The sequence below is a fragment of the Mobula birostris genome, chromosome 23 (assembly GCF_030028105.1).
Source record: "Mobula birostris isolate sMobBir1 chromosome 23, sMobBir1.hap1, whole genome shotgun sequence".
In the NCBI taxonomy this organism is placed as follows: domain Eukaryota; kingdom Metazoa; phylum Chordata; class Chondrichthyes; order Myliobatiformes; family Myliobatidae; genus Mobula; species Mobula birostris.
Window position 1 is genome coordinate 12,448,671 of NC_092392.1, and position 12,369 is coordinate 12,461,039.

The 12,369-nt window shown below is 44.8% G+C and overlaps 1 protein-coding gene across 4 annotated transcripts in view; it reads left to right on the forward strand.

The window, feature by feature from the left end:
* Positions 1-12,369, forward strand: part of kcp (kielin cysteine rich BMP regulator) — a 133,147-nt gene that overhangs the window by 74,937 nt on the left and 45,841 nt on the right. For all 4 annotated transcript variants that reach the window (XM_072241272.1, XM_072241273.1, XM_072241274.1 and 1 more), the window contains 7 exons: positions 551-644; positions 2,334-2,413; positions 5,518-5,603; positions 6,008-6,098; positions 7,671-7,770; positions 11,423-11,508; positions 11,994-12,087. In XM_072241272.1, coding sequence (XP_072097373.1) covers positions 551-644; positions 2,334-2,413; positions 5,518-5,603; positions 6,008-6,098; positions 7,671-7,770; positions 11,423-11,508; positions 11,994-12,087 — 631 coding nt within the window. The remainder of the gene's footprint in view (positions 1-550; positions 645-2,333; positions 2,414-5,517; positions 5,604-6,007; positions 6,099-7,670; positions 7,771-11,422; positions 11,509-11,993; positions 12,088-12,369) is intronic.

Consider the following 12,369-nt stretch of genomic DNA (forward strand, 5'->3'; position numbering starts at 1 on the left):
CACCTTTGCCAGACCTGCACTTTGGCGTTATTCTGCTTGGTTTTCTCCACTGTGCTAAAATGGGCATTTTGTAGAATGGTCCAGTGTACACGGCCAGCTGGAATATAGGGGGTGCAAAAATCACACCTGCAGCAGCTCCAGTATCTATTCCTCCCGTTTCTTCTCAGCTAGAGTGGGTTTCACCAGTACAACCCCTGAGTGGCAGCAGCTCTCACCCTACAGAGCCATGTATCAATATTCAGTCCCAAACATTCATCTCCCTTAAATGACAGCAGCCACATCAGAGAAGTGAGTATACCTACTACAGAGGCCGTGTTCAGCAGAATGCTTGTGACTGTCTGCGTGTTTCCACGTGTGTCTGTCCAGTGTACGAGTGTACGTCTTTCATGCACAGGTGTGTAGTGAAACGCTTGTTGTTGACGGGTGCAAACTAATACTGCTGTTGAAGGGCCTTTCTGCCATCTTCCTGCAGTGAGGAATCGGTGACTTCAGGAGAGGTATGGAGAGACCTTTGAAAACCAAACCAATTGTTCTCCTTTCTGTTCCACAGGATGGGCAGGTTGTGTGTGAACAGAAACACTGTGCGTCTACCTGCAGGAATCCAGTCCCGGCCCAGCATGAAACCTGCTGTCCCCCCTGCGCTGGTGAGAGCTCTTTACAGGAGATTGGTATCTGTATTGGCTTACGATTGCCACGTCTACCCAGATACAGAGAAAAACCGGTCTTGCATACCGTTCATACAGCTCAAATCATTACACAGTGCACTGAGCTACAGAAAGGAAAAATAATATCAAAGCAGAATAAAGTGTAAAAGCTACCGGAAAGGTGCAGTGCAGGTGAACGTTGAAGTGCAAGACTGGGAGGACAAGAGTCAGCTTATTGTACAGGAGGTCCATTCACGACTCTGATAACAGCAGGATAGAAAGTGTGCTTAAGCCTGGTGGCACACGCTTTCAGACTTTAGTATCTTCTCCACGGAGTGAGAGGGGAGAAGGCAGAATGTCTGGGGTGAGTGAGGTCTTAGATTATGTTAGCTGCTTCACTACGGCAGCAAGAAGCATGACAATCCATAGAGGGAAGGCTGGTTTCTGTGATGTGCTGAGCTGTGTCCACAATCGTTCAGTAGTTTGGTAACCCATATTATACATACAGTACCTCCTCACAATTATTCATTCAGCTATGCAGGGCCATGTTCTTTCTGAAGGCCACACACTCTGATGAATTACATTCGTTTGCTGTCACATAGTAATTAACCCATGTACCCTTACATACATACATGTATGTGTGTGTTCTCTCACTACACGCCTCATCTTGTACTCCCACTTCCACACGTGCAATCACAAACTCAGTCTCGTATGTGAAGTCAAAATCCTGTCCCTCCCTCCATCTGTACTGGCACCAGTGCATGGGATAAGAAAGCAGAGATTAGGCACGAAATCTCCCATAAATTGGATTGGACTGCAGCTAATTCTGTTCCTGAGCCAATCAGAAACGTTTCCTGAGACATTCTTCATCTAGAACACAATGAATGGAGGGAATCTTTGTATGATTTCTCTCCTTAATAAAGAAATGTCCGCAGTTGCCATCTAATTTACTTAGATATTTGACCTGCCAACCAAATATTGAAAGAGCTGGATAGTCTGGATGTGGAGAGAAAGTTTCAAATAGTGGGAGAGTATTGGACCAGAGATGCTGCCTCAGATCAGAAGGAGATCCCTTTAGAACTGAGATGAGGAAGAATTTCTTGAAATAGAGGGACCAGTTGCCACAGGTTTCACTGGGCTTCATTGCTATAGACAGCTAGGGAAGCCAAGTCATTTGGTATATTTAAAGCAGGGGGTGATTGGTGATTAATAGGGGTGCCAATGGTTTCAGGGAGAAGGCAGGAGATGGGGATTGAGTGAAAATAAATCAGCCGTGATCGAATAGAGGAACAAAACTGATGGACCAAAAAGCCTAATTCTGCTCCTGTGTTTTATGGTCATGCAGTCATTTCATTCCCATTCCTCACTGTCTCCACACCCTCACTCCTCGCACTTCATGACTGCCAATGCTATTATCATTCGTTCCTCTCCGTCACTCTCCATCCCACCAGAATTATGCCCCTGGCTCCCAGCGTTTGGGTCTCCCTCACCCAGATCTCTGACCCTATGGCCAAACTGAAAAGAATGTCAGGAGAAACTGATACTGCTGGGTTCTCTATCTTCTTGCCAGTCAGTGACAGCAATCTCAGTTTTACTGTTCCTTTAAGCTGCTACTAGAATTAATTGTGGAAGATTTCAGATAGTTATCTATCCTGCAGTTAACATCACCATGACTGTCTGTCTCTGTAGACTGTTCTCTCAATGGACAGGTATACCTGAATGGTGAGAAGGTGCCCACTGGAGATCCGTGTACAGATTGTAGTTGTCAGGTAAGATATCTCTCTACAAAAGCACTCTGAAATCCTGTCTATTACCCAGTCGTTCTTATTTACTTCTTTGTCTACTTCAGTTAGCTTTAGTTAACCTTGTTAGACCCCGCTTGGAGTACTGTGCTCAGCTCTGGTCACCTCACTACAGGAAGGATGTGGAAACCATAGAAGAGGTGCAGAGGAGATTTGCAAGGTTGTTCCCTGGATTGGGGAGCATGCCTTATGAGAATAGGTTGAGTGAACTTGGCCTTTTCTCTTCAGAGTGACGGAGGATGAGAGGTGACCTGATAGAGGTGTGTAAGATGATAAGAGGCATTGATCATGTGGCTAGCCAGAGGCTTTTTCCCCAGGGCTGAAATGATTAACACAAGGGGGCATAGTTTTAAGGTGTTTGGAAGTAGATACAAGGGGATGTCAGAGATAAGTTTTTCACACAGAGAGTGGTGGGTGCGTGGAATGCATTGCGGCGATGGTGGTGGAGGTGGATACAATAGGGTCTTTTAAGAGACTCTTAGATAAGTATGTGAAGCTTACAAAAATAGAGGTCTATGCGCTAGGGAAATTCTAGGCAGTTTCCGGAGAAGGTTACATGGTCGACACAACATTGTGGACAGAAAAGCCTGTAATGTGCTGTAGATTTCTATGTTTCCATGTTAATGTGAAGGACACTCTCAGTTTGAAAGCTAATGCATGTACAGTGCGGGTCAGATGCAAAAACCATCTCTTCCTACACTGTCCCCATCAAATATGCCAGAAATGGTTCAGCTTGGATTAGACATAGAACACAGCTCCTTCGCATTCATCCATCAAATACTTACAGTCATGGTGCAGTAACTTACTGATTCAGTTATTGGTAAGGAAGGCAAATGCAATGTTAGCATTTATCTCAAGGGGGCTAGAGTATAAAAGCAAGGAGATAATGCTAAGATTTATAAGGCCTTGGTCAGATCACATTTTGGAGTATTGCGAGCAGTTTGTGCCTCTTCTCTAAGCAAACAACAATGTGCTGGCATTGGAGAAGGCCAGCGGAGGTTTAAGGGAGTGACGCTGGGAGTGAAAGGGTGAGCATGTGAGGAACTCAGCAGGCCAAGCAGCATCTATGGAAAAAAGTACAGTCGACGTTTCAGGCCGAAACCCTTCGGCAGGACTGGAGAGAAAAGGCTGAGGAGTAGATTTAAAAGGTGGGGGGAGAGGAGAGAAATCTCCCAGGTGATACCTGGAGGGGGAGGGATGAAGTAAAGAGCTGGGTAGTTGATTGGTGAAAGAGACAGAAGGTCATGGAGGGGGAGGGGGCAGGAACACCAGAGGGAGGCGATGGATGGGCGAGAGGATAAGGTGAGGGAGGGAAAAGGGAATGAGAATGATGAAGGGAGGTTGGGGGGCATTAGTGGCAGTTTGAGAAATCAATGTTCATGCCATCAGGTTGGAGGCTAACCAAAAGGAATATAAGGAGTTGCTCCTCCAACCTAAGTGTGGCCTCATCACAACAGTGGAGGAGGCCACGGATAGACATACCAGAATGGAAATGGGAAATGGAATTAAAATGGGTGGCCACTGGGAGATCCCACTGTTTCTGGTTGATGGAGCGTAGATGCTTGGCGAAGCGGTCTCCCATTCTACGTCGGGTCTCACTGATATACAAGAGGCCACACAGGGAGCACCGGACACAGTAAAAGACCCCAAATGACTCACAGCTGGAAGGACTGTTCAGAGCCCTGAATGGTACTGAGAGAGGGGGTGTAGGGGCAGGTGTAGTACTTGTTCCATTTGCAAGGATAAGTGCCAGGAGGGAGATCAGTGAGAAGGGATGAATGGACAAGGGAGTCGCACAGGGAGCAATCCCTGTGGAAAGCAAAAAGTGGGGGGAAGGAAAGATGTGCTTGGTGGTGGGATCCCATTAGAGGTGGCAGAAGTTTCGGAGAAATATGTGCTGGACGTGGAGGCTGATGAGGTGGCAGGTGAGGACAAAAGGAACCCTATTCCTGGTAGGGTGGTGGGAAGATGGGGTAAGTGAGACCCGACATAGTTTGGGAGACCTCTTCGCCGAGCAATTATGTTCCGTCTGCCTGAATAAGCGGGGTCTCCCAGTGGCCACCCATTTTAATGTCCATCCATAGCCTCTTCCACTGTCATGCTGAGGCCACACTTAGGTTGGAGGAACAACACCTTATATTCTGTTTGGGTAGCCTCCAACCTGATGGCATGAACATCGATTTCTCAGACTTCCAGTAATGCCCCCCCAACAACCCCCCCTCACCATTTTCCATCCCCTTTTCCCTCCCTCACCTTATCTCCTCGCTGGCCCATTGCCTCCCGTTGGGGCTCCTCCCCCCCCCCCACTACTTTTATCTTTCTCCCTTAGCCTACTGTCTCTTTCACCGATCAACTTCCCAGCTTTATACTTCATCCCTCCCCCTTCAGGTTTCACCTATCACCTAGTGTTTATCTCTCCCTCCCCCCACCTTTTAAATCTAATCATCTTTCTTTCTCCAGTCCTGCCGAAGGGTCTTGGCCTGAAACATTGACCGTGCTTTTTTCCCTAGATGCTGCCTGGCCTGCTGAGTTCCTCCAGCACCTTGTGTGTGTTGCTCAGATTTCCAGCATCTGCAGATTTTCTCTTGTTTATGAGGAGTATTTGATGGCTCTGGGACTGTAGTTGCTGCATTTTGGAAGAACAAGGAGGCATCTCAATGAAACTTAATTGAAAACTTGAAAGGCTTAAATAAAGTGGAAGTGGAGAGGATGTTTCCTGTAGTGGGAGAGTCTAGGACCGGAGGGCACAGTCTCAGAATAGAGGGACGTCCATTTAGGACAGCGATGAGGAGGGGTTGGGGAATCTATGAAATTCATCACCACTATGGAGGCCAAGATGTTGGGTATATTTAAAGTGGAGGGAAAATAAATCAACCGTAATGGAATAATGGAGCAGACTCGATGGGCCAAATTCCTAATTCTGCACCTGTTTTATGGTCTTACACAGAGCAGATCTAGCATGCACATCCTTCTGTTTGTTCCCGTCATACACGTGTGGTAATATGATATGTTGTTGCTGCTGTAGACACACAGGGCTCTCTAACATAGAAACGTTTTGTGTTTTCCCACAGGATGGAGATGTTCACTGTGCAGCAGTGTCCTGTCAGGCTGTGACTTGCAGGGACCCCGTCCAGGAACCAGGCGAATGCTGTCCCAGGTGCTCAGCTTAATGCGCCAGTGGGGAAGGTCTTGGGGTTTGAGGTCAAAGGAGATGGCTCAGTTCCATGCCTAGTTTGTGGGGCTCAGCACTGTGTCTGCTTCATGGGGCTCAGTACAGACCCAATGAACTCCTGGTTTTGTGTATCAAAGGGTCCTGGTTTGCTTAATGGGTAGGCTGCAGGGCATTTAAACCTTTGGGGTTTAAAATTACTTTGAAAGTTAATTTCCAGATCTCCTGGCCCCTCCACTGAGCTTCCCTCGTATCCCAGAGAGCATGTTGAGCTTATCTTCACGCGTAAAGCGTGGTGTGTTTGGTGCAGCGAGGAGTGCCTGACTCATTGATGGACTGGATATGCCTGCAGGTAGGGCAGTAAAGTCTGACATGTCTCTTTTAACTGGCAGGTGTACAGAGTGCGAGTACGAATCTCGAACCTTCTCTGATGGACAGACTTTCATACCTTGGTCAAAACCCTGCCTGAGCTGCCGTTGTGAGGTGAGTGTGGAACACCATTGCTAAATGATAGTGTCAGCTCACTCAAACGCACAATTCGAGGGTAAATATCAGGTACCACCTGTGTATCTCAGGTCTTCTCCCCACCTGAAAGCTGGTGGAGCAGAGTTAAACCCATGGTATTCCCCACCTAAAGTGACCTGAATACACAGGTGTCTAGTTTCTGCTCTCTCTCTCCCACTCCTCCCTGACCTTAGCAAAGTTCCAGCTGATTTAAGGCTGATTTATACTTGTACGTACTAGCTTGCGCCGTAGCCTACGCAAGTGGCCTACGCCGTTGTGAGCATTTATACTTGTGCGTTGGTGTGTCTGCGTCTCTCTGCAATTCACCGCCAAAACGCTAGTTGGCAGTGAGGTTTCTATGCCACTGTGTTGAGCTTATTCGTGTTGAAACTCAACACGAAGAAACTCAAACTTCAAGCATCGGCGACTGAAACTGAAGGAGGGTGAATTTTCTGTTCTTGTCCGGCCACTGAGAGATATGGACGAGGAAATGCATTTCAAATATTTTCGGATGTCGGCAGGTAGATTTGACGGTTTGATTCATCGTCTCCAACCATTTATTTCACATCAGTGTACGCACAGTATACTCAGAGACTGGCAATCACCATTCGAGTTTTAGCTTCAGGTGCAAGTCAACAGGCTGTAGCAGATAGCTACAAACTGGCATCAAGCACAAGGTTCTCCATAATTTCGGAGGTCTGTAAAGCTTTATGGAAAGCATTGCAGCCAGAGTTCCTTCCCTGCCCTTCAGTCACCCAATGGGAAGCTATTGCAGCGTAGGAGGAAATGTGATGCTACCAAGTGGACCAATCACAGTTGTTCAGTCTGCATTGCCGCAACGCATAGTTACATTTTGGGAGAGGTGGGCATTACGCTACGGCGTAGGGTACAGCGTAGGGTATGCAGCTACGCCGTACCTACGGTGTACATTTGACGCGCAAGTATAAATCAGCCTTTAGTGCAATGTTTGGCTGTCCATCTGCATGTTTCTTCATTTTAGTTCATGAGATATTAACATTACTGGCAAGATGCATTTGTTGTGTAATCCTGGTGGTGATTTACTGCTGTCCATAGTAGATAATGGATTACTAGACCACTTCTGAGGGATGTTGGCCCCAAGTCAAGTGTAAACTAGACTGGGTGACGACGGCCCATTTGAAAGATATGAGTGAACCAGATAAAATTTTACAATAATTTAGTAGCTTCTTGATGACTATGATGGAGACTCACTGTTTTTGATTAAATAATCAATTTTAAATTTTGGAGTAACTGTTTTAGTATTGGAACTTCTGAGTCTGAATCATTGTTAAGAGATAAGAGTACCATCTATACCACCCACCATCACAACTTGTTCAATCTAATGTAAAGGATCTGCAGGTCCTTTCAGTTGGAAATGATTGGAGTCATGCATCATAATCTCAGCTCACTTGCTGACACAGGATTTCACACTGGTTTTTATGGGGAAGCAGATAGGGATTTTTTGCTCTACCCCAATTTCAGTTGCTGAAATGCATCTAAGATTCATGATATCGTTGATCTCTTCTTTGATAGGCTGGTGAAGTATCTTGTGACCGAATGGCCCAGAATTGCCCACCTGTTCGATGTAGTCATCCAGCCAACTTGGTTAGACAGTGCTGCCCATCGTGCGACAGTGAGTACTCATGTGATCTTGAGAGTTTCCTACTGGAGCAATTGGGAAAAGCAACTGGAGGAACCAAAAGCAAAGTTCAAAGTAAATTTATTATCAAAGTACATACTAGTCACCACGTACATCCCTGAGATTCATTTTCTTGTGGGCATACTCAACAAATCAATAGAACAGTAACGATAACAGGATCAATGAATGACTGCCAAAGTTGGGCTTTCAACCAGAGTGCAGAAGACAACAAACCGTGCAGATGCAAAAAGAAGAAACAATATTATAAATAAATAAGAAATAAATATTGAGAACAAGAAATGAAAAGCCCTTGAAGGTGACTCCATTGATTACGGTAACATTTCAGTGATGGTCAAGTGAAGTTGAGTGAACTTATCCCCTTTGTTCAAGGAAACCCTGACGGCTGAGGAGTAGTAATGGTTCCTGAACAAGGTGGAGCAAACTCTAAGGCTCTTGTTCCTGATAGCAGCAGTGTGAGGAAAGCATGTCCTGGGAGGTGATACCAATAGAACATACAACCAGTCAGATTCACAGAGATAAACCAAGTATGGCTATCCAGGAACACTGACAGAAATGCAGACACTAGGATGATGATAAACCTTCAGCTCTCTGTGGGATAGGTTGATGGTGGATTTGAGGGATCTGACAAAACAGTGAACATTAGTTTTTTTTTAACTTGCTGTAAGTTCAGTTATGAATATGTTGCCACAATATGACATTTCAAACTGGTTAGAATAATGAAGCATTTTACAGTTGATCAAATTTTTACAGGAGTCTCCTCTCCAGTGCTACTATTCTATAGGACTCATTTGTTTTATGGCAAGTCATTTCTGTAATGAGTGCTAGATTTGAAGGGGTGGCTTGTTTATCCGTGTCCTTGGATGGGTAAACCAGGCCATTCAAAGTATTTGTCACAGGTCATTAAGTTGCCTCATTCAGTACTTAATGGTGTTTTCCCGAACCAAAGAAACAAGTTGTGGTCTCAGTCATTCTGTGCATCTATAAATTACATTTTTCAGCATTTTAACATATTTACACTTTTAATGTCAACGTCTGAAATCAGAGTTGAGTTTATTGTCATACATAGAGATACATGTCTGCACAGGTACAATAAAATACTTCCGTGTAGCAGCATCATAGGCAAATAGCATCAGATACACAATATTCACAAGAAAACCAACAAGTTAACAACATAAAAGACAGAACACAGAACAAAAAAAGTCAATGTAGTTTAAAATAGGCATTTTGTTGCAGTACTGAGCTAGTGGTTAGCATTGTGCAGGATGGTGGAGTTCTGTGTCCCCTGCCCAAAGGTAGCTTGGAGAAAATGGCATGGCCTGGATGGTAGGGATCTTTAATGATAGACGTCAGTGCCTCACATAGATACTACTGAAGATGGGGAGGGATATGCCAGTGATGTATTGAGTTGAGTGCTTCTGTCTACTTTCTCTGAAGTATCTTACATTGTGGGTTGTTGTCAGAGAGACTATATATAACAACTTGTTACACAAAGTGAGCATGAGACAATGGAAAGCATTGCTATGAACACATTTTGACTTTCCAGGTACAGGCCCATGAGTGACTGCACAGCTAATTTAGTAAGCAGGTGCGAAGTGAGGACTGGAAGCCTGGTGCAGTATGTTAAATCCCCATCTGTGAATCAGCAGATCCTGCTCGAGTCCCATTTACTAAATTTCACAAAATTCAGTTTTTTTTTAAATTGCAAAAGTGAAGTTTACACTTTCAGATCATAAATGAAGGAGCAGGGGTGTTTTCTTCTAATGAAAGATTAGATCGAAACTTCTTCAGGTGAATGTCATTTAAAGAGAATTTGGGAAGGTTGTCCCAGTGTCCTTGTCAAATGTTATCCCTTTACCAACAGCATTAAACAGATTATGTAACCAGTTATTATCACTTCACTTACTGGAGCTTGCATAATGATACACTAAAATTCAGCTTCAGTTTGGGAGATTGAAAGCTCCAGAGAAATGCAAATTTTGACCAGAACCAAGTGTGATGTTGAGGGTGAGGCAGGAGGAAATTGATATATTTAGTTATTTTTTTTAACTTTTGTTGAGATACAGAGTGGAATAAGCCCTCCTGAACATAGGTGTATCGGTTTGGGTTACCCGGAGAAATTGGCGGAAGCAGAGCACTGCATTCGCAATGGCCATAGGATTGACTTTGACAGCACAAAACTACTGTGCTGCACCAAGGTCTTTTGGGACCAACTGGTAAAGGAAGCTATTAAAACTAGAGGAAGAGAATTTTAACAAATATGAAGATCTCATTCTAAATAAGAACTAGAATTCAATTATAACCAAGGTGGGAGAGCAGAAACCTGATTGGATAAGGACGAACCAGTCAGGAGGGACAGAACACAGAGGTATAAATACCACCAGACTAGACTTACCCAGGCATCGTCTGAGAAGAAGATGGCAGAGTTTGTCATCGAAACTTCAGTTATATTCAACACCTATACCCAGCTTGAAGCCCGAGAAGAGTTTACTCGTGATCCAGCATGGTCCATGACTTGAGTTTTAGTCATGTATTCATCCACATACAGAAGGCATGAAGATGCTCGGACAACTGATGATTTATTCCAATTAGTCAGTTTACAACTCTCTCCAGTCTGTGAGCCCATGTCCATGACCCCAGTGTCAGCCAGGTGAATCCTAACTGCACACAAAAGATGCTGGAAATACCCAACAATTGTCTCCACGTGTGTGGGAAGAGCAATAGATCAGAACCAAAGCAAAATGAAAGCAAGTTAGAATTAAGTTCCAAAGAGAGTGAGGAGCGATGGATGGGACAAAGGGAGTACCTGTGATTAGTGTGAGATCAGGGTCTCCACAGAGATAGGTGGTTAAAGGTCCTCCAGCCAGTGGCTAATTGGACAGTTTGATGGTGCAATCGTGGAAATGTAATGTGTCTTAAATTGTGGATACATGGGACATACCCAGCAAGTCAGCCTATTCTAATGGAAGGAGAAAACTGAGCCCAGATCATAGATAGACAGCTTGCCCCAGAAAGGGCTGGCTCAGCTACAGAGGGGGAATACAAGTTGCCTGAAATCTGAACCTAAAGGCAGCAATGTGTCCAGCAGGGAGATGAGGTGCTGCTCTCCAGGTTTGTGCCGGACCCACAGATAGATATGTCGGAGTGGCACTATAATTCTCTACCCACTCCCACTCTCTCAGCTGGCACACCTGACAAACTGGACATGTCCTGCTGCCTCGTTATTTGCAACACATTAGAGTTCCTTGTCTATATTTTGAGCCCCTAACCCAATTGATGGATAGACCCACACAAATTATCTCCATGGCAACCGTGTTACACTCTTATGCAGAAATTCGCCTGACATCCCTCCTCACTTCTCTACAATTTAGTACTAGCTTGTCTTCTCTCCTTCCCAATTGAAGCATCAGTTCTCTCACTTTCCACAGATACTGACAACCTGTTGAGTGTTTCTGACATTTTCTGCTTTCGTTTCTGAGTTACACTTTTTAAACGTTCATATACAATTGAATTCCCACTTCAGATTCGTGACTGGGAAGTATGTTAAAGTTGAGGAATATCTTGTGCAACATTACTCAAAGTGTTGTTGCTGATCTAAGATAACATTTGTCCTTTTCCCCTTGCGCAGTGTGTGAGTATGAGAGCATGCTCATTAACAACGGTCAGACATTCCAGCCACCATTTGCTGGGCCCTGCATTCAGTGTACCTGCACAGTGAGTATATGTTCTCAAGCAATGACCGCTGGTATACGTGTACATTTTAAAAACAGTTTTCTGGGTTCGGATTCAGAGTATGTGAGAAGTTTACAAAAACACTCCACTTTGATATGTAGCAACGCACAAAATATTTCTGGGGGAACTTAGCAAGTCAGGCAGCATCTATTGAGAGGAGTAAACAGTTAACATTTCAAGCTGGGGTCCATTGTCAGGGGACTGGAAAAGAAGGGGGCAGAAGTCAGAATGCGAAGGTGGGGGGAGAGAAAGGAATACAAGCTGGCAGGTGTTAGGTGAGACCAGGTGAAGGGAAAGGTGGATGGCTTTCAAGGATGGTTTTGTACTGGCAAAGGAAGAAAGTTTGTGAACAAATCCAAGATCAGGCAGTAACACATGTTGGGATGAAAACAGTTTGGGGTTGAAAGCTATGAGGGGATATTGAGAGAAGAATTCTGATGCTGTATTTGAAACATTTCTTTGCTCAGGATGGAAATGTACGATGTCAAGAGGAGGTCTGCCAGTCTCTGCCTTGTGCCAACACATTCAAACCTCCAGATCAGTGCTGTCCTATGTGTAAAGGTAGGTAACCCTCTGAATCAACATCCCCAGTGATGCCTCAAACCATGACTTATGAATTCCCAAGCTCATAATCCCCTTCCCACAGTTTAATTTCAAGTCCTGATCCACATCCCTGACCCCACAAGTTTAGACTGACCATGTCAAGTATCATGCCCTTGGCTACAATCATCTGGGAGCTTGCTGGACATCTGGAAGACACAGACTCCGGGTTGCATTGGGGGAGGGGACTGGATTCAGAATGAGGACTATGCCTGAGCCCAGGGTGCAGGTCCAGTTCAATTC